Source organism: Mugil cephalus, chromosome 10, assembly GCF_022458985.1.
Source record: "Mugil cephalus isolate CIBA_MC_2020 chromosome 10, CIBA_Mcephalus_1.1, whole genome shotgun sequence".
Taxonomy (NCBI): Eukaryota; Metazoa; Chordata; class Actinopteri; order Mugiliformes; family Mugilidae; genus Mugil; species Mugil cephalus.
The window spans coordinates 6,492,133-6,512,736 of record NC_061779.1 but is presented as its reverse complement, the minus strand read 5'-3'; the positions used below and the strand labels follow the sequence as shown (position 1 = coordinate 6,512,736).

Sequence of the window (20,604 nt, the reverse complement as noted above, 5' to 3'; positions counted from 1 at the left end):
CTAAAATGTTTATAATTTAATTTGTACAACACAAGCAAGCAGCACTTACGTGTGCATTATAAACATTAGGAAGGAGGTGATCTGTTTGACCTAAAGATAAGCCCATATTATGTATTTATTGCTACTCATGTGTAGTGTAGTAATACTGACAAAAAAAAAAAAACATTTGACCATAGGTGCATACTGATTAAATTTCTGAAGCAACTGCGGATCATCAGTAATGTTGGAACTAAAAATATTAGTGCAGTTGTTTTGTGTTGCCCATGATGACCACTAGATGGCGATATTTACTCAATACACACTGGGCCTTCAACCTGCCACATCACCCGTCTCTCCGGTTCTATACAAGGTCAACCTTCAAGTTTGTTGACAGTTGGCTCGTTGGTCTAGGGGTATGATTCTCGCTTTGGGTGCGAGAGGTCCCGGGTTCAAATCCCGGACGAGCCCAGTTTTTAGCGAACCCCAGAAATATTAGTGGGGGAGGGGCATTGGTTACACAAGACAGGGGTATGTATGACATATACTGTCCCTTAGAATAAGCCATACCTTCTGTTATCACCTCACCTTAAAACTTGTGTTTCATAATTTCTGTGTGTAACCGTGATCATCACCAGAAACTCAATAGATGCGATTGTCTAATCCTACACAAATACATAAACTTAACAGCTCCTTCTGTTGAGTGTTGGTAATTTTTAACACTCTTAACACTTTTATAATTCATTTGTAACCATTTTCACCTCTGTTATATTGTGAATTCTTGTGCAATGTTTGTTTTTATGCATATTCATGCAGATGTCACTTTATGGGCGCAACAGCAACAAAACAATTTCCTTGAAGGATTCTGAAACATTTTGTAACTTCCTGATCGTCAGCGGGTCGTTTGAGAACTGTTAAGCGTGCAAACATAGGACCCAGATTCGTCTGAATGATGTCCTGTAATTTAGGTGAGTGTGATTGGTAACAAAGAGTAGTCATGTTAGTGGTAGGTGGATGTCGTCCACAAACGAATCCACAAACTGTTGTGTGTCACCACACATTATTTGTAACTGTAATTTATGTCACACTGCGAGTAAGGGTCTTACCTCAAGGTTGCAGCAAAAAGAACCTTATTAATTTTCGCCCCCAGGGAATGGTGTTGTAGTTAGATGAAAAGGACAGGGTTCGAGATTCCAGATAGAAACACAAGTGTTTGTGGCTCGTTGGTCTAGGGGTATGATTCTCGCTGAGGGTGCGAGAGGTCCCGGGTTCAAATCCCGGACGAGCCCTCTGTTGACTAAGCCTGGTCAATATAGTTTACTTCTACACAAAACTAACTCCAGTGTGATGTGAGCAGTTTTACTCATAGGTTTTGCCGCTCAACCAAGGCACAGAAAAAAATTATTATTATTTGCGCCACCAGGGGGTGCTGTTGCTTCTGATAAAACATGGAGCCCCATGATAGCAGGTGTTTTCGGGGCAGAAATACCGATGATGTGAACTGTTGTTCGGAAACTTTGTCACACGGTGCGAGGGCAACTTCCTGCGGCTGAATGTGGCAGAGACATCAGGTTGTGGACACGATGAGGAAAAGGGCTCAGGCCCTTGTACACCATTGCATGCAGCCTAAGCTAATGCGCTCAAGAAACTGATCCACAAGGCCAGTGATGTTATAGGGGTGGAATTGGACTCTTTGAACACAGTATCAGAGAGTACAATAGAACAGAGGACGCAGAACAACAACATGAGGGAGGTGTGGGAGGGGGAAGCAGTTCCAAGAGAGGTGCCTCCATTTAGGGGAAGCTACCTGCTTCGTTCCACTCCCAAAGAAGTCACTGCTTCACAGCTGAACGAAGAAGGTAGGAGTGGAGGATGCCATCCTCTTCTTACTCCACCGGTCCCTCTCTCATCATGACAGACGCAGTGGTGCTGTGAGGACAAACTGACAGAGATGGGTGCATGTATCACAGACGACCAGTGCATGTGAATGTGTGAGTGCAGATCTGACACTGTGGTCAGGAGCACATGAGCACTGCAGGGAACTGTGTTTTCTCCGGTCCTGTTCACCCTGTTGACATCAGACTTTAGGTACAACTCAGAGCTCTGCCATGTACAGAAGTTCGCGGATGACACAGCTATCGTTGGTTATATCAAGTGTGAACAGGAGGAGGAGTACAGAGAACTGATCGAGGACTTTGTCACATGGTGCAACTCCAACCACTAAGACCAGGAAGATGGTGGTGGACTTTAGAAGAACCTGGCTACCACTAATGGATGCCAATAATTTCCATAATGGCTGGGTACTTACCTGTCATTAAGGAGGGGGACTGTGTACCGAGGCTACTTACCCTGTGAATGGAGCTCTAACGAAGCAGCCATTGTCAATGGGAGCCTCCAGTCTCAAGATGTGACTGGTGTTGAAACTTCTTGGGGACAGAAGTTAAGCCTGTATTGTAAATTGATGGCAGATTATTTGCTATATCTGCTGAGTATACAAGGATCTTGCTTCACCGGGTATGGCACACCTCTGTCTCCCCTTAACCTCCTTGGTTCAGTGGCGGCTGGCCAACAGAGGGCGCTAGGGCGCCGCCCCACCACTCAACACATTACCTTGAATAAGACATAAGAATTTTAAATAAAAATGAAATAATAAAATAAAAAACATTTTTTTGTAGTTAATGGTGAGTAAAGTCGTTCCGTTAATCGACGTTGTCTGATTGGTGACGTATTTCCGCCCTGCGGCGCAAAAATCTTTACGCATGGACTCTCGTTAAAAGTTGTACATGCGCAGTAACTCCTCTTCAATACAAGAGAGCAGCTTAATTTGCATACCACCACCCTCCCGCCATGGGGCCGACGTCGGTGCTGACGTCACAGTCCGTCCGTCACGCCGCGGGAGTTGGAGACGATCGGACAGCGATGCGACATGGAGGAAGAGAAATTAAATAATAAAGTGAAGTCACCTAAAATAATACCTTTTGAGAGGAGAAGCTCGACGTGAAAGAGCTCGGACAGTTAACCAGCAGTCCAAAGACAGAGGGAGACAGTACACTCGCTCTTTTTCCAGAACCGGGTTTAGCAACAAGGCTAGGCTAACTGCATGTGCCGAGGCAAACGCTTTATTCTGCTTTGCCTGCCTCCTTTTTCAAACGTCAGGACCTGACCCAGCATGGATTAAGACAGGTATGACTGATTTAAAGCACTTTTTAAGAAAAGTCAAAGAAGCATGAACAATCTAGGAAAATCATGGAAAATGCAAATTCATGTTTGACTACACGACATTATAATGTTGCCTTTGTTGTTTTCATTTATGTAAATACACTAGTATGATACCTTAGTATACGTTTTTTTGTTATATGTCTATTTTGGAGTTATAGACTCTTCTGGAGAAAACTCCACCAGCCGCCACTGTTGGTACATACTTCCATTTAAATCTGCTACCTTCAGGAAAAACAATTATTTACATCAGGTCTTTTCATGACAGAAATACAGGAGTGAAATTTTCCATTTGGAGGACCAGGGTCCAAATCCCAGATGAGTCCTTATGAAACTTGGGTAATTAATGTGGAGTTATTGTCTGAAGAATTTACATAGGTGCTGGGTTTAAATCCTGGCACCAAAGACTGTGAATGTGGGTTAAGACAGTGTCGTAAGTGACTTATAAGAGATATCTCCTCAGGGGACGGTCTCCTCAGGGGACAGTCCTCAGACCTACCTGCCACCTTCAGAAGTTTTGTGAACACTCTGCAGTGGTAGCATGTATCAGTGATGGCGAGGAAGCTGCGTCAGTGAAGCAGGATGACCTTTAATTTTCGCCACCAGATGGTGCTATTGTTTCAGATGAAAAGTAGAACACCGAGCAGCCACATCTTCGTCTTCAACTCTTAAATTTCAGGACGGAATTCCAGATGTGAGAATGGTCTTTCGTGGCTCGTTGGTCTAGGGGTATGATTCTCGCTTTGGGTGCGAGAGGTCCCGGGTTCAAATCCCGGACGAGCCCTCGTTTATTGTTCATTTGTGATCAAAGGGCATAAAAGTCAAGAAAGAAATGATACAGCTGCGCCACATCTTTTTTTTTTCATTACAATTTCTTTCGTCTCACGTTTCACTTGCTGCCTAATTTACCCCACCTGCTACCAGGTGCAAATGACACAAACAGTGTTAATCACTTAACCTTTGTCTGTGTCCTACAGGACATTACAGCCGGTGTGAGTGACCAAAAGAACCCAATTAAACAAATGTACGTGAGGATCTTTTTAACTGACCAAGCTTTGACGAAAACCCTTTACATGTCTGCAGAACGTCTTGGGGTTCAGATGCAAACATTATGTGCAACTAAATGAACTTTTAATTTACACCACCAGGGGGCACTGTCGGTCCAGATGAAATTTGGAGGCAAAAGCTGCCACATCACCAACTCCAGCTCTTCAGTTTCAGGACAGAACTCCAGATGTGAACCATACATTTTGTGGCTCGTTGGTCTAGGGGTATGATTCTCGCTTAGGGTGCGAGAGGTCCCGGGTTCAAATCCCGGACGAGCCCAATTTTTGGATCCTGCACAGGTGGACTGTCAATGTCTTATTTTAACAGCTGAATAGAAATGTGTCTAAACTGCATGAACGGTGTTTCCCGTCTTACTCATCCTATTCTATTTCTTGCTTAGTAACAGTGTGCACGTTTTTGTGTTTCCGTGTTGCAGGTCAGGGGTAAAGGGCAGATAGTTTACCTGGAATCTAATCCTACTCAGCATGCAAAACGGTGCATTAACCATTGCTGCAGATGCTAATAAACTCAAAAAACTGATCCACAAGGCCAGTGATGTGGTATGGGTGGAGCTGGACCCTTGGAACACAGTTCAGTAAGATGCTTGCATCTTACGTCTCATTTATACTTTTTATATTCCATTTTATTCCATTTGCAACTGTCACTTTATATGAGTCACAGCAACAAAACTATTTCCTTGAGGGATTAATAAAGTATTGTGATTCTGATACATTTTGAGAATTTCAGGTCGTTAACGGGTCATTTTAGAACTGTTAAGCGTGCAAAGATAAAAGCCAGATTGATCTGAAATGTGGTCTGTCCCACATTACGCTCTGTAAAATTGACCTTTATCATTCAGTAGTCAGTAGTCATTCAAAACAAAACCTCTGTAGTTTCTTTATCCCAGATGACAACATTACCAGTGCTTGATCCGGTAACCAGAGTGGATTCGTGCACATCCTCTGAGGCAATGTCTTCCAGTAAGTGATGCTTCCAAATATCTGTGGTTGTCCACGTCAAGGTCAAAGAGGATGTCGGTATTCATTGCTGAAACGTACAATCTGTCTTTTCTGCATAGGATACTTGCCAACAAGCAACCAACAAGAAGACACTAGCTAACTAGCCTAGCCAGCAGCAGCAGGTAAGAAGTGCTGGGACATGCGACTACACTTCACCAGTCTAAGTTTTTATACCATTTTAATGTTTTCTGTCTTCAATATGCAATAAACAAATAACCAAACTTAAGTTATGACCTCATCAAAAGACACAGCATAAATGAATCTTACCTGAAACAAAATGTTAACCACAACACCAGGTTTCTATGCCTGGATTCAAGTTGTTTCTTCGTGATCCAGCGACCCTCTTTTCTTTGGTAGTCGGAGATGTCTGTAAAAATATATCTCCAACTTTTCAAATCTGTTGGTAACGACTGCTGAAACTGATACAGCTGATCACAACCGACCATGCAGAATCAATGGCGGCACGCAACAGTTTCTTCATTACAATGTCTAGAGCCAATAGACATTGCTACCTAATTTAGCCCACAGTGTTAATCACTTAACCCTTGTCTGAGTTTTTACAGACAGTGTGAGTGACCAAAAGAACCTGTTTAAACAAATGAACATGAGCATCTTTCCTACTGATCAAGCTTCAATGAAAACCCTGCAGAACGCTTTGGGGTTCAGATTCAAACATTATGTGCAACTAAGTGAACTTTTGATTTACACCACCAGGGGGCACTGTCGGTCCAGATGAAATGTGGAGCCAGATGCTGCCACATCAAAAAACTCTACAGTGTCAGGACAGAACTCCAGATGTGAGCCATACATTTTGTGGCTCGTTGGTCTAGGGGTATGATTCTCGCTTAGGGTGCGAGAGGTCCCGGGTTCAAATCCCGGACGAGCCCAGTTTTGTAACGTGCACAGCTTTAATCGATAAAGTTTTGTGATAACTCTGTGGTGGGAGGATGTATCAGTGATGGTGAGGAGGTTGAATACAGCACTGTGGTGGGAAACTGTCTCACGATGAGAGATGCGACAACTTCCTGCAGCTGAATGTGACAAAGTAGCTGGTTGTGGACATGAGGAAGAAAACGGCTCTGGTGACTCTTGTTACCATCTGAGGGACCCCTGTAGATACTGTCGAGGACTGTCTGGAATCAGCTGGACAAGATCGGGGATGTTTTACGAGTCTGTGGTGGCTAGTGTGCTCCATGCTGCTGTGCTCCCAGATCTTGATCCGGTAACCAGAGTGGATTCGTGCACATCCTCTGAGGATATTTTCCAGTAAGTGATGCTTCCAACATCTGTGGTTAGAATTGTCCACGTCAAGGTCAAAGAGGATGTCGGTATTCCTTGCTGAAACGTACAATCTGTCTTTTCTGCATAGGATACTTGCCAACAAGCAACCAACAAGAAGACACTAGCTAACTAGCCTAGCCAGCAGCAGCAGGTAAGAAGTGCTGGGACATGCGACTACAATTCACCAGTCTAAGTTTTTATACCATTTTAATGTTTTCTGTCTTCAATATGCAAATAAACAAATAACCAAACTTAAGTTATGACCTCATCAAAAGACACAGCATAAATTAATCTTACCTGAAACAAAATGTTAACCACAACACCAGGTTTCTATGCCTGGATTCCAGTTGTTTCTTCGTAATGCAGTGACCCTCTTTTCTTTGGCAGTCGGAGATGTCTGTAAAAATATATCTCCAACTTTCAAATCTGTTGGTAACGACTGCTGAAACTGGTACAGCTGATCACAAAGGTCTGACCATGCAGAATCAATGGCGGCACGCAACAGTTTCTTCATTACAATGTCTAGGGCCCAATAGACATTGCTACCTAATTTACCTCACCCACTAGCAGGTACAAATGACATAAACAGTGTTAATCACTTAACCCTCGTCTGAGTTTTTAAAGACATGGGAGTGACCAAAAGAACCCGATTGAACAAATACGTGAGGATGTTTTCAACTGACCAAGCTTTGACGAAAACCCTTTACATGTCTGCAGAACGCTTTGGGGTTCAGATTCAAACATTATGTGCAACTAAATGAATTTAGCCCACCACCAGGGGGCACTGTCGGTCCAGATGAAATGTGGAGCCAGATGCTGCCACATCACCAACTCCAACTCTTCAGTTGAAGACTGTGTCAGGACAGAACTCCAGATGTGAACCATACATTTTGTGGCTCGTTGGTCTAGGGGTATGATTCTCGCTTAGGGTGCGAGAGGTCCCGGGTTCAAATCCCGGACGAGCCCAGTTTTAGATCCCACACAGCTTTAATCGATAAAGTTTTGTGATAACTCTGTGGTAATAGGATGCATCAGTGATGGTGTGGAGGTTGAGTGCAGCACTGTGGTGGGAAACTTTGTCATAATGAGAGATGAGACAACTTCCTGCAGCTGAATGTGACAAAGTAGCTGGTTGTGGACATGAGGAAGAAAAAGGCTCTGGTGACTCTTGTTACCATCTGAGGGACCCTTGTAGATACTGTCGAGGACTATCTGGAATGCACACTGACAATAAACTGGACCTTCACCTGGTTCCACTAATTTCTATAACGGCTGGGTACTTACCTGTCGTTAACGGGGTGGGGGAGGGTCTGTGTGCCTAGGCTACTTACCCTATGAATGGTGCTCTAATGAAGCTGTTGTCAGTCTTACCTGCAGTCTTAAGGTGTGAACGGTGTTTGAAAGGTCTTGGGGACAGAAGTCAAGTCTGCAGTGACGTTTTCTCCTGGAGGCAGAGGAAAGCCATGCTTCCTCTTTTTTTTATCACTGTAAAACACTCTTCTTAACAGTTTCAGCAAGTTTCTGTTGTGTCACTTCGTCTCTTCCTTATTTCTACTCTCTAATTACTTAGGATTTTATGATGTGTAAAACCGCGTTAACGTCACATGGCCAAATACACTATTGCACTGCTGTCTGAAGGGAAGCCAGGAACAGTAAATTTCCCTTGAAATTTGGCTTCTTCTAAAAAAAAAAAATCCCCACGCCCCTTTAAGACTGTATTGTAAATTAATGGCAGACAAAATCTCAGTCCACCTCCTCAGTTTGGAGAAGGGTTTCCCACTTTGACATAGATGGCTTCCTTTACTAATCTCTCAAACCATCTGTCTTCTCTGGCTGAAATGCATGCCTGAACTCCCCAAGCCTGCCTATAATTTTTATAATTTTTGGGAACAGAACCGAGTCATGTGGTTTCTAGGTGGGTGCAGGCCTCTCTTCACCATCTACACCACCAGACAGAGTCCTGCCACCTTCAGAAGTTCAGAATTTGCCGACGAAGCTGTGTCAGAGTATCAGGAGGCTAAGTTTTGATTTTCGCCACCAGAGGGTGCTGTTGTGTCGGATAAAAAGTGGAACACCAAGCAGCAACTGTTTAATTTAAGGACAGTATTCCAGATGTGAAGCCCTTCCTTTGTGGCTCGTTGGTCTAGGGGTATGATTCTCGCTTTGGGTGCGAGAGGTCCCGGGTTCAAATCCCGGACGAGCCCACTTTTTATTGTTTACTTGTGAGATCAAAGGGCATAAAAGTAAAGAAATAAATGACGCAGCTGATCACAAAGGTCCGACCATGAAGAATCAAGAGCGGCACACGACAGTTTCTTTCGTCCAAGGTTTCACTTGCTGCCTATTTTACCCCACGCACTGCCAAGTGCAAATGACACAATGTTATGCTATCCCAAATTTTCCCCTGTAAAATAAGTGCATGCATGTCATTCCTTAGACCTCCCTAGTACATAATATGTTTTTTTCATTTTATGTTGGTTATATTTTTGAAAATGTAGACTATATACTTGTTGTTGCCAGTGGGAAACAGCATAGTCAAAATCTTTGCTTTCATCAACAGATAGATGTTTTGTGTATTGCATCATCTTGTATGACTCATTGAGTGCACTGAAAATGGGTCACCCTTTACAGAAAGGGTTGCCTGTGGCATTTGAGTTATCAGCCAGATGTATTGAGGCAATTATCTCATCAAAGCGGTTCCTTGTCATTACATGTTAGATGGCTTCATTATAGACGTCATAGGACCAATACATGTGCACCTGTGACCCAGAACTGCAGCCAGATAGATAGATAGATAGATAGATAGATAGATAGATAGATAGATAGATAGATAGATAGATAGATAGATAGATAGATAGATAGATAGATGAGGCAGGGATGATTTCCTGTAGCATTCTTTGGAGAAGGAGTACCGCTGTCTGTCTGTCATCTGGTGGAGAGGGTGGTCAGGGTTATCCATGATTGATAACAGCTTGTTAAGTGTCCTCTTCTCCACCAGCACTTCAAATGTTTCCCGTGTGCAGCCAATGACAGAGCCAGCCTTCCTGATCAGTTTATTCAGTCTGTTGGCGTCACTGGCTGCAGTGCTGTCACCCCAGCAGACCACAGCGGGGAAAAGGGTGAGCTGTGAGCAGAATCCCATAAAAATCAGCAACTCATCCATGTTATTTGATGCAATCTGCTGCAGTTGGACCATAGGCCACCAACTCTGGTATAATGGATGTGGCTGGTCGTTGAGATCTTTTAAAAACCCTGTCCCTATTCTGTTTTATTTATTTATTTATTTTTTTATTGCATTTCAAGATTTAATTTTCATTTGAGCATCTTCTTTTTCAACTTGTTGCTGTTGGGAAATTACTAGCATGAAGAGATATTGTACATCACTTTGGGAGATGTACAATATGTAGGAGGAGATACAAACCCTCTGATGTGTAGAATAAAAATCAAGAAATAAAGAATAAACACCTAAAAACCTAGCCTAGCATAAAACTATGAGTATGTTTTATGCTAGCCGCAACAAATGTTGCCTTATATTCACTCTTCTTATGATCAAAATATGCATGAAGGCACATATCAGTAGTAGACCATTAAAAAGGATGCATGTTGAAAATATTTAAGTTACATTAAGGTATTTTATTTACTTCCTCTTGTAAAAGTTTGAGGCAGACATTTCCTTGTGCAGGCCAGAAGTAACGAGGCCTGGTGATGTGACCATTCACATTCATTACATGATATTGATGTAAGTTAGGATACAACCTATTCTTTCATTTTAAAACTTGAATTAGCTACCCAAAGTCAAACCCACACTTCAAGAGAGTCCAAAGGTAAAATGAAAAAGTAAAACAAGAACAAACAATAAATAAAAGTTAACCTTCCTGCCTACAGGAGTTCTACAGGACATTACAGACAGTAAGAGTCGACCAAAAGAACCTGATTAAGCAAATGTACATGAGCATCTTTCCAACTGACCATGCTTCATTGAAAACTTTATGGGTCTGCAGAACGTTTTGGGGTTCAGATTTCAGTTCAGATTATGTGTAACATTATGTGCAACTAAGTGAACTTTTAATTTACACCACCAGGGAGCACTGTCGGTCCAGATGAAACGTGGAGCCAGAGAAGCTGCCACATCACCAACTCAAACTCCTCAGTTTCAGGACAGAACTCCAGATGTGAGCCATACATTTTGTGGCTCGTTGGTCTAGGGGTATGATTCTCGCTTAGGGTGCGAGAGGTCCCGGGTTCAAATCCCGGACGAGCCCAATTTTGGATCCTGCACAGGTGGAATGTCAATGTTTAAATTTAACAGCAGGAAAGAAGTGCTTCGAAGCTGCAGGAATATGTTTTAACAAGTGTTTCCCATCTGACTCTGAGAAGAATTAACATCATCCTATTCTATTTCTTGCTTAGTAACAGTGTGCATGCGTGTGCGCTTGTGTGTTGCAGGTCAGGGGTAAAGGGCAGATAGTTCACCTGGAATCTGATCCTGCATGACTCAGCATGCAAAAGCGTGCATCGACTACAAAATATGACTCTTGCAAGTGATTTTATTTAAAAATTATAGCTGGTCTTTGATGGTTTAAATTAGGACGTGCATATTACAGTATCTACAATACATTTAATTGAATATTTACTCTATAATAGTGACAATGAAGACATACAATTTCCAACATTATTTAGATATTTTTTTCTATTTTATTTTATTTAGACTCTTGTTAAGTATCTGATGGCGTAAAAGAAATATATCACTCTAACCACACTGGGAATTGCAAGATCAAGTCTGTCGCTGTCACTGAACTCCTTGTTATTTGCTGAGCATGTCAGGATTTTATTTCAGTCTGGCATGTCCCTGTCTCCCCCTTAACTCCTTGGTACTTACTTCCCTTTAAATCTCTCTTACTTTCGAGGAAAAATATTATTTACATTTGCAGAAAAGATATGGGAATGTCTGGCCAACTCAGGTCAGCAGCGTGTGGTTCTGCCACAGAGCTGTTAACCACATTAGGCCACATGGTTTTTCCTGTCACAAATGATATGCCGCCTGCACGAGGGCTCGTCTCCTCTCCGGGACGCTTCGCTTCAAATCTGACGTCTGGCTGCTGTGGCTCTAAATCAGGCAAGTTCAGCAGAAACAAACAGCTCAGCTTTGATCTCTGTTGAGAAAATGTTGGTTAAATTCTGCTTTTGGATTTTGTTGAGATGACCACTGAGATGTCTCATTTTGTTTCAACTAATCTGACAATGAGCTGGTAAAGTTTGAATCAGCTGCCGTAAGTGCAGTAAATCATGGATATAATTCTGCTGCTGCTTCTGTTAATTTAAAATGACTGCATGCAAATGGTGATATGTTTCATTGATGAATGATCCTACATGAGAGACAATTAGTAAAATAGAACATAAACCATCATAAGGTTGTAAAAAGGTTTCACTGAGATGTTTCTTGGTCTGCAAGTTCGTTGTTACCTGCTAATTCTCAGGTTCTCTGTTTTCACGCTAGTTTGGCACCATAGGGAGAGAGGTGTCAGAACTAATCAGGACTAATCAGGCCTAATCACAATCATCATATAGTCTGATTGGGTTTAGGAGCAGAGTTTTGAGAACCACTGCAGGAGTTTAACTTTAAATGTAGTGCTGTGGTTCCTGTGGCATCTTTGCAACTAAGATCCAGGTATTTATAAAAAAAAAAAAGCTCTTGTTTAGATCCCGTCATGGCCATGGAAAAGTTGTCTTGCTGTATTTTGGGGGACCAAAACCGATAAAAACATGCCAGCCACTGCCAGTCTTAGATGACTGTTGGTTGAATGCGATTAAAAGAAAAGATTTGAGTGAGTCATTCATCAAAAACTCTCTCTTTGCAGCGCACATTTGATAGCATGTACGATTAATATTTAATACATAATAATTTTCAGGCTGGATAATGTTATAGATTAGACTAAATTGTGACTGAAACAATGTTAAGTTAATCATTATTTGGAGGATTCTTGAGACATGCTAATGCTAACTGTGAGCTAACGCAACGTTAGTTGTATGTTTCAGCGGTATCCAAGCAGAAGTTGCGTTACCCTTCACAGTGGTTCCACTTACTTCTTGTAATATCATTGTAAGAGAGGCTTCCCTAGATAAAAGAGGAACCAGACTTCATCCCCTCAGTGTCCTCCTTTGGTCAAATCGTCCATCCAGTGAGTGAGAGTGCAGCAGTCAGTAAATGGAGTCCCATCAGTCAGAGTCATTTTTTAAAATAACACTCACGGTCTCGGAGAGTGAGTGTTTAAGTATATTCTCTAAAATATGCACTTTCCTCATCCATTCTTGCCAAAACAGTCCATTGAAATATGCTAACCGGCTACAGTGTTTGAGATCTTTTGCCTCCAGCTAAGCCCCGCCCCTCAGAAAAAGTGATGCTGTTTACAAACTATTAAAGGGTCTATAGTTTATTTATGTAGAACAGCAGGTATGATGCTTCAAGTCTGTCTTTTTATTATGTCGCTGTTATTTCTTCTCCTTATTTATTATTTTCTGTCTGTAATTACCAGGTTACACTCAATAGGACACATTGGGAACAAAATAAGCATACAGATATGACATAAATTGATTTTAAGAAACGTAATTCTTTATATGTGCAGAATTTCACTGGTGTCTTTAAGTTGCGGGTCTATTTATTCAAAGCTCGTCTTCATAAATAAATAGAGCAGCAATCACTATCAACTTCTGTTAATCTTCAGCATTAACAACCTTTCCATGTGTGTTTGTGGACATATTTTAGCCAGATGTTTTTGTTCACTCAAGCTGTTGCAGGGCAGGATTAGTCATACCTTGACCTTGCAGGGTTCTTTCTTCACAGATTGTCATGGATCATGTCTTGAGCACAGCTGACTGTTACATCTTCACTCCGTATGTTTACCCGGCGTCGTGGCCTGAGCACTGGGCTCCGCGTCAGATTCTCAGCCTCTGGGTGGTGACCAACCTGGGGGCGCTGCTGATTTACCTGGGCTTCGGTGCTCTCAGCTTCTATCACGTGTTTGACCACAAACTCATGAAACATCCACAGTTCATCAAGGTAGGCCGCTCAATGTAGTCGACTCTGCGTTAGCAGATAAATGTCAGTGAATGAAGAGATGAGCTAAACTGTAAGTTTGTTTTTCAGATAAAACTTCTATCCTAATTTTGTGTCTTTGATCCAACAACAGAACCAAGTAAGCAAAGAGATCCAGCTGGGAACTGTGTCCATCTTCTGGATGAGTTTTCCCACTGTAGTTCTTTTCTTCTTGGAGGTCAGAGGACACAGCAAACTTTATGACAACATCAGTGACTTATCCCTGGGTGAGACAGATATTTTAAATCATTTTAGTTCACTTAATGCACAATTAAAAATCTTCGACATTTTTGTTTTATCCTAGAAGAAACTGTGGTTCACTGAATCCTATCATGAATATCAAAAAGATGTAGTAGTCCTAACAATTAATACGTTTCTGTTTCAGGCTGGTCGGGGGTGTTCCTGAGCATTGCTGGTTTCTTGTTCTTTACTGACATGTGCATCTACTGGATACACCGCTCAATGCACCATAAGAGCATTTACAAGGTGAGCTTCAGCCTGATCAATGGGTTTTGACAACGGATAAAAAGACTATTTGATGAACAGATTATGGTTTGTTTCTTACATGATCACAGACTCAAGTATTTCAACCAAAAGTATCAGAATCAGAATCAGAAAAAAAACTTTATGTCTCCCCGAGGTGCAATTAGGAGGGTGAAGAGCAGTACATAAAAATAAAGAGCAAGAGAATAAAATCACAGAAGTGGGTGGGCAAAAGCAGCATATTGTGTGCAATGGCAGGCCTGCTGCCAGTAACAGAAGAGTGAGATGTTGGTTCAGAACCTAAAATATTGGTTCTCAGGGAGATGATCCAAAGAAACTAACTCTGTAAATGGTCTCCCTTGTGCCTCCAAAACAGTTGTGACTCATCAGAGAATGGACATGGGCCTTCTGAAGGGGTCCTGTGGTGTCTGGTAACAGAAACCAGTTATTAGTCGAGGCCTTTGGATCCTATTGGTTCAGGGGAGGACTCTCTGATACTTGATCAGTTTTGGGATCTAGTGAATTTGGAAGTTTCTCTGGCTACTCCGGCTTCGTCCCACCTCCAAAGACATGCTCGTTAGGCTGATTGGCGACTCTAAATTGAGCCTAGGTGTGCGTGCGAATGGTTTGTTTGTCTCTGTGTTAGCCCTGCACCTCTCGCCCAATGCCAGCTGGGATAGGCTCCAGCAACCCCCGCCACCCTAGTGAGGATTAAGCGGTATGGAAGATGAGATGAGATGAATTTGGGGGTCAGGCTCTTCATGTTTTTTTTTTTTCTTTTTGAGTTGTTTCCAATTCCATTTATGTGTCAGGCTGCACCCTATTGCCATCAAGGAGTGTCATTGCTATGGGGTGGGGTTGAATGGTCTAGTCTAGTTGGATTGTACAAGTCTAAGCGAATGCCCAGCAGAGCATTATATTGTCACAAGATGGTCAATGTTATTTGGTTAATAGCTTTACTGTATTTTCTGTACTACAAAGCTTCTCTGTCATCGTGGTGCATCCAAAAAAACAAAGCTGGAACAAACTAATCCATGTAGCTTCTTTAGATTCCTCTAATCACAGATCAGCGTCTGGTCATGTGAGTTTCAGGTGTGCACAGGCACAGATGTTCCTAATAAAGCCCCAAGCTTCCCACCACACATTTAGAAGTGAAGAAGCTACTTGGATGAAATGTCATCTAGAAACCCCCATAAGCCTTTGTTTCAGCTTTGTTTTTTGGATTCTGCCTGTAATCCGTTGTGTGCATCTTTGGCCACCTTGTTTGCCTGGTGTATTTTTCACTAGAACAGTCCTGAGATTCAGACCGTATGTGTTTTCTCCCCCACAGCACTTACATAAGCAGCACCATATATTCAAGATCCCTACACCCTTTGCCAGCCATGCCTTCCACCCACTTGACGGCTTCCTGCAGAGCTTACCCTACCACGTCTACCCTTTCATCTTCCCCCTCCACAAGGTGGTGTCACGCTAGCAAATATTTTGATGTTATTTCTGAGGTCTAAGAAATAGAAATGTTTCAAATTCAAAAATAAGTTAAATAGTTTGCCTCACTATACTTCAATTTAATGTGGGTGGACAGATTTCCACTGTCACAAGCCTTTAAACTGACGTTTGGGATATTTCCACACTTCCACACTTCAGGTGGTCTATCTCACGCTCTTTGTCTTCGTCAACATATGGACCATTTCCATACACGATGGAGACTACCGACTCCCGGGCTTCCTGATATTTCTGATCAACGGTGCCGCTCACCATGTAGACCATCACCTTTACTTCCACTACAACTACGGACAATACTTCACACTCTGGGATCGCGTAGGAGGCTCCTACCGACACCCCTCGGCGCTGCTGGGTAACGGGCCCCACGACCACGTTAGGAAGCTCATGGCAGAGAAGCAGGCGCAGTGATGAAGGAGCACTTCGTTTCTGGTTTTTAGAGTAATTGTGCAACTTGTTTTCTAACTTTCGCTGTCATGTTTTCAACAAATATTAATACCACACAATGAAAGCGTTGCCTTCGTGGTATTTTCAGTATAGTGTTTAACGGCCTAGAAAACTGACAGAGAAAAACAAAACAGACAGTTGCTTTTTTCTAGGATTTAATAAGAAAAGTGACTGTCTTGTTTTCTGTCTTCTATTAATTTGTAAAGCATTTTTTGTACAATATAGCAGCGATAATCATATTAAGGTTCAATCCAAGTTGCTACTAATTACAATTTGAAGTTTCAGGTTTTTGCATATGGAGACATTATAGTGGAGATGTGTCCTGTTTATTTTATTACTTGTTTAATATATTAATGCTCTTTTTCTGAGTTAACTCCTTGATTTGACATGTATTACGATTTAAGGTGGAGGGATTATTAAATGTTTTCTGGGAATAAATGAAAACTCAGAACTAATAAATCTTACATTTACATCCTTGAACATCCCACATAAATACAAGGTGAAACTGTAACCTCGTCAAAATAAGCAACAGGGTGGGATGTTTTCTTGGACATTTTTCCAAACAGCACTAAGTCATGGAATGAATGGATGATAACCAGACACTTTTTTTTTCCAGCTCTCATGCTGCATAGTTGTAGGGTGGCAGCTTTCACCATCTCTTTGATCAAAACATCAATTTGTATGTATATGTAGTGGGCGCATTAGGAGCAACTCTCTAACAGATTATACAACAACTTGTGGCTGCAAGAAAATAATTAACCTTTTCAGTGACTTTGATCTGATGTGAGGAAATATGGGGAATTTTTAAGACTGTAATCACCTAACTCAATAAAATGTTCTGATTTCTGACCACTATAAAATGAGGACAAAGTTTTCATGTTTTATGACATGATTTATCGATCATTGACTGGCAACTTTGAAATAAGAGGATGTTTTAAATAAGTCACACAACAATGTTCACAGAGACATCAGAAACTTGGAGTCTTGTTTATGCTTTTTTTACAAAACTTCTAAATACATTTGTGCTTCGCTGGAATACACTGCAAATCATTCAAGACACAATAAAATGGAGGAGGGGGAAAAAAAAGCCAAACAATGATGTGTGTCTGAATGCAGCGTCAGTGCGTGTGTGCATTTCATGTTTACAGTCCGGCTGCTGGTTAGTCTTTCAGCTGCCAGTGCTCGGTGTGTTTTCGTGCAGGCTCTGCAGGGCGAGGTCCGTCCACTTCATCTCTTGTTCTTTCACAGACTCCGTGGATCCTCCGTTGTCCTGCTCAGCCTCGGGCAGCTCGCTCTGGAAGATAAGAGACAACGAGATGGCATCAAAAAGAGGACAGAATTATGGGTCCCCCAAATAAACAGGAATATTTTCAATTAGATGTTTAGGTAAATATCAAGGCTAACTGCAATAATTATTACCCTGCTGAAACTGTCTGTGGAATAATATCCAATCGGCTTACGTGTTCCACAAAGGAGTTGCACTAAATTCCTTTGCCACACTTGTGACAAGACTTTCGATTTGATGATTGTTCATTACTGACACTACTAATAACTAATAGGCAGGAAAAAGTAAAATGTCAGTGTTCAATAGATTGGAGGGTGAAAGGTAACATGCATACACCCAGTGGAGGTTATAAAAAAATGATGTCATGTCAGAGTCCTTAAATTTATTTTGAGTCCAACATGTTATGATCAATGATATGGCTTCATTTTCTCAGAATTTTCAAAGCTTTTTGCTCCAGATTTTGACAGTTTCTGAACCTCACATTTCCACTGAACCCAGGTCAAACCCAGTGCAACATAGTTTGCCCTCTAATGTGCATCGTTAGTGCTGTTACTGGTCTAATGTACAGTGATGTTAAAACGCGTTTTGCCAAACATGTTCTAGTTGACGATGTCTACTGTTATTTATTTCCAAATTGGGTTTGTTTGATGTTCATTTGACATTCCAAAAAACACTGAATGTACTTGGCTACAACATCTATCTGTACTTTAACCAAAGCGTTAGTTCATGCTAATGCTAACATTGATCATAACATGTACCAGAGGGATGGTGACGTCCTCATACGGCAGTCTGTCTTCCCTCCAGGCATCATCTGTGAGATCCAGGACTCTGCCATCACGCTGAATTTCACTGTCCATCCTCTGAAGCAGGGATTCCGAGCCAAGCTGCTGAGATCCGAAGCTAGTCGCGACAGAAGGTGGCAGAACGCGTTATCAACGAGCCAAACCCCACTACTAGTTTGACAAAGATCGGCTAGCTTTCCGAAACAATAACGAAGTAATAACAATCCACGCAGCCAAAGTTTGAGAGCAATTTGAAGAGAGATGTTCTCCCTTTCAGCCGTTTGACAAGAGCAGACGCGACAATTGTGCGTCACAAGTGACGCTTGGTGATGAAGTAGTTCATGAGGCCTTCACGTGCGGGAGTAAATACACATCCCTGAAATAGCTAGTACTGCTTTCTATATTCTACCGTCTTCTGAGCAAAATATCAACTCTGCACCATCAGAGCAAAATCAGTGCCACGATAAGCGCAATTATTTGACGTTTAAAATGTCTGAAAAACGCTAGTGTGAGATTATTTTGTCAAACAACTATTTCCATCCCACCAGTGTTAATGTTTCATGGTTTCCGTGGTAACCAGACGCTTCTTCCTCGGGCCGTGCCCCGGTTAACACAGACCGATAAAGACAACGAGGCTTATTTCGTTGGTTTCTCGCAACAGGAAGGTAAAGTGACTCATTCAGATAGATTAATAGACAGTCAATTAATCTACAATTTGGGAGATTTAACGCTTTGATGTTACATTATTTGCTGAACTTAAACTGACATTACCATGTAAACTTGCTACCACTCAAATGGTCAAATCTCGCGGTTTTTTGCAGTATCCCTTTAAAACTCAACAGAAACCAGAGGTAGAAAAACAAACCTTAATAAAGTTGTCATGGGAAACTATAAAACTGTGTCAAAACACAGCTGTGAAGTGCTGTGCACATAATGTCTGCGTAAATACTTTATTTTGTTGTTGTTTGTCGTTTGTTATAGTGTCATAAAATATTAGTATACCTTAATATCTTAATTATACCAGATTACAAAGGTCATGTTAGGGGATAGGGGTTTAATGGCATTTGCATTATCATTCAGACACATAGATCTACAGAACATTAATTTAAAAAACTATGCCTCTTTGGCTCTTCCTTCCATTTTGCTGTTGACTTCAATATTGGGAAATCTTGTATTGATTTTGAATCTATAAATCTAGATATCTCATTCTTTTTTTATAGGTTCTGCAATGATGTCTTCTTCTCAAGAGCTGCCTTCCTCTCAAGAGCAGCAGACAGAAAACACGCCATCATGTGTCAACCCTGGAAACCCAGTGTTTTCCTGCATGATGAATCCAGCAGTCAAAGGTGTGGTGTCAGCGATGAGTGCAAGGTCCCAGAACATCCTCTTCAAGACCACGTCCGGTGATTACGGTCTTCTTCCTCCGACCTATGAAAGCTCACCGTGTGTGTTCTACCCTAAATCGCAGAGATTCTCTGAAAACCTGAGAAAGAGTGGGATGTATCGTGACAACTCCTTTAATACATCCCTGAAGTGAAGCAGGCATGTAGTATAAACACCTAAATGTATACTTGTCCTAATAAATGCCTAATCTCGATGTTCCCATAGTTCTGCTTTGTGTTTTATTCTCAGATTACGGAGAAAGTGTTAGAGAGATGTCAAACAGTATGTGTCATGATTGCACCAAGAAGGACTTTAAAATAGCCTGGGTTATGGACCTAGACACTGCTGCAGGGACTTATCTAGCCCGCTTTCAGTTCCTCTCTGTTGAACTTTTTTCTGACTAAGAAGGTTTTTATTTAGCATTGTTTTACTGGTGTCATTTAATGTTCTCCCATTTGGTAACCTTTAAACTGATTCAGAGCTTTATTCTTTCTTTTTGACCAATGTATATTTAGGTATGACAGTGAATCTTCTTTAAAATTAGCTGTGAAGTTAGAAAACAATAATTTCTTCTTTGAGATAACATTTTTTTCTGCATCTTACTCCTCTATACAGTCTTACATAGAGTCTGATATTAAAATGCGTCACACCACATATGTTTTAGATTGATTTTTAAACTTTAAATAGAAAAAAATTGTTTGTTTTTTAATCTTTTGACCTCTGTGGAAAGGTTTGGCCTCTTGGCATTTAGTTGCTTTTCTGCTTTTGGCTGACGTTTGCTAAGTTCTAAAATTGAAGTGTTTGTAACAGAGTCAAGTGAAGCTGCTGAAACTTTATGACCACAATTATTTTGTAACTTTAATGAATTAAACTAATTCACTTCCTGATGGGCTGCTCAATGAAGTGGAGAAAAAAAAACACACCTAAAACTGTGGTTTGTTTGCAGACTCAACAGGCAACAGAATAAATCAACCGTGAAGAATGTGAATACGGGAAATTAGCTATATCAATCAGCTTTAATGAAAGACCATGAGAAATCGATGTTTGTTTATTGAGGAAACTGCGGTCTGTGTGTTGACGTTGAACAGGAAA

The 20,604-nt window shown here is 41.5% G+C and overlaps 3 protein-coding genes and 8 non-coding genes across 12 annotated transcripts; 10 read left to right on the top strand and 1 right to left on the bottom strand.

Annotated features, from left to right (window-relative positions):
* The first annotated feature begins 375 nt into the window (after positions 1-375).
* Positions 376-447, top strand: trnap-ugg. The gene has a single exon. It is a non-coding gene; the product is annotated as a tRNA-Pro (tRNA).
* Positions 448-1,193: 746 nt separating this feature from the next.
* On the top strand, positions 1,194-1,265 carry trnap-agg. The gene has a single exon. It is a non-coding gene; the product is annotated as a tRNA-Pro (tRNA).
* A 2,639-nt stretch (positions 1,266-3,904) lies between these two features.
* On the top strand, positions 3,905-3,976 carry trnap-ugg. Its single transcript has one exon. It is a non-coding gene; the product is annotated as a tRNA-Pro (tRNA).
* Positions 3,977-4,446: 470 nt separating this feature from the next.
* On the top strand, positions 4,447-4,518 carry trnap-agg. Its single transcript has one exon. It is a non-coding gene; the product is annotated as a tRNA-Pro (tRNA).
* A 1,555-nt stretch (positions 4,519-6,073) lies between these two features.
* trnap-agg lies at positions 6,074-6,145 on the top strand. The gene has a single exon. It is a non-coding gene; the product is annotated as a tRNA-Pro (tRNA).
* Positions 6,146-6,171: 26 nt separating this feature from the next.
* On the top strand, positions 6,172-16,517 carry LOC125014312 (lathosterol oxidase-like). Of its 2 annotated transcripts, XM_047595279.1 has the most exons (7): positions 6,172-6,524; positions 6,628-6,690; positions 13,381-13,596; positions 13,727-13,859; positions 14,018-14,118; positions 15,446-15,574; positions 15,760-16,517. In XM_047595279.1, the coding sequence occupies exons 3-7, from the start codon at positions 13,387-13,389 to the stop codon at positions 16,024-16,026; spliced, it is 840 nt and encodes a 279-aa protein (XP_047451235.1). In that variant the 5' UTR covers positions 6,172-6,524; positions 6,628-6,690; positions 13,381-13,386; the 3' UTR covers positions 16,027-16,517. The 2 variants fall into 2 exon arrangements, with proteins under 2 accessions (XP_047451235.1, XP_047451234.1); XM_047595278.1 differs by lacking the exons at positions 6,172-6,524; positions 6,628-6,690 and adding an exon at positions 11,375-11,655.
* Positions 7,434-7,505, top strand: trnap-agg. Its single transcript has one exon. It is a non-coding gene; the product is annotated as a tRNA-Pro (tRNA).
* trnap-ugg lies at positions 8,672-8,743 on the top strand. The gene has a single exon. It is a non-coding gene; the product is annotated as a tRNA-Pro (tRNA).
* Positions 10,730-10,801, top strand: trnap-agg. The gene has a single exon. It is a non-coding gene; the product is annotated as a tRNA-Pro (tRNA).
* A 504-nt stretch (positions 16,518-17,021) lies between the features above and the next one.
* anapc13 (anaphase promoting complex subunit 13) lies at positions 17,022-18,411 on the bottom strand. Its single transcript, XM_047595281.1, has 2 exons — positions 18,106-18,411; positions 17,022-17,356 (listed from the first exon to the last, which is right to left on the bottom strand). Exons 1-2 carry the CDS (start codon positions 18,202-18,204, stop codon positions 17,231-17,233), a joined length of 225 nt encoding a protein of 74 aa, XP_047451237.1. The 5' UTR covers positions 18,205-18,411; the 3' UTR covers positions 17,022-17,230.
* Positions 18,412-18,492: 81 nt separating this feature from the next.
* LOC125014313 (uncharacterized protein C15orf65-like) lies at positions 18,493-19,736 on the top strand. Its single transcript, XM_047595280.1, has 2 exons — positions 18,493-18,794; positions 19,350-19,736. Exons 1-2 carry the CDS (start codon positions 18,683-18,685, stop codon positions 19,664-19,666), a joined length of 429 nt encoding a protein of 142 aa, XP_047451236.1. The 5' UTR covers positions 18,493-18,682; the 3' UTR covers positions 19,667-19,736.
* The last annotated feature ends 868 nt before the right edge of the window (positions 19,737-20,604 follow it).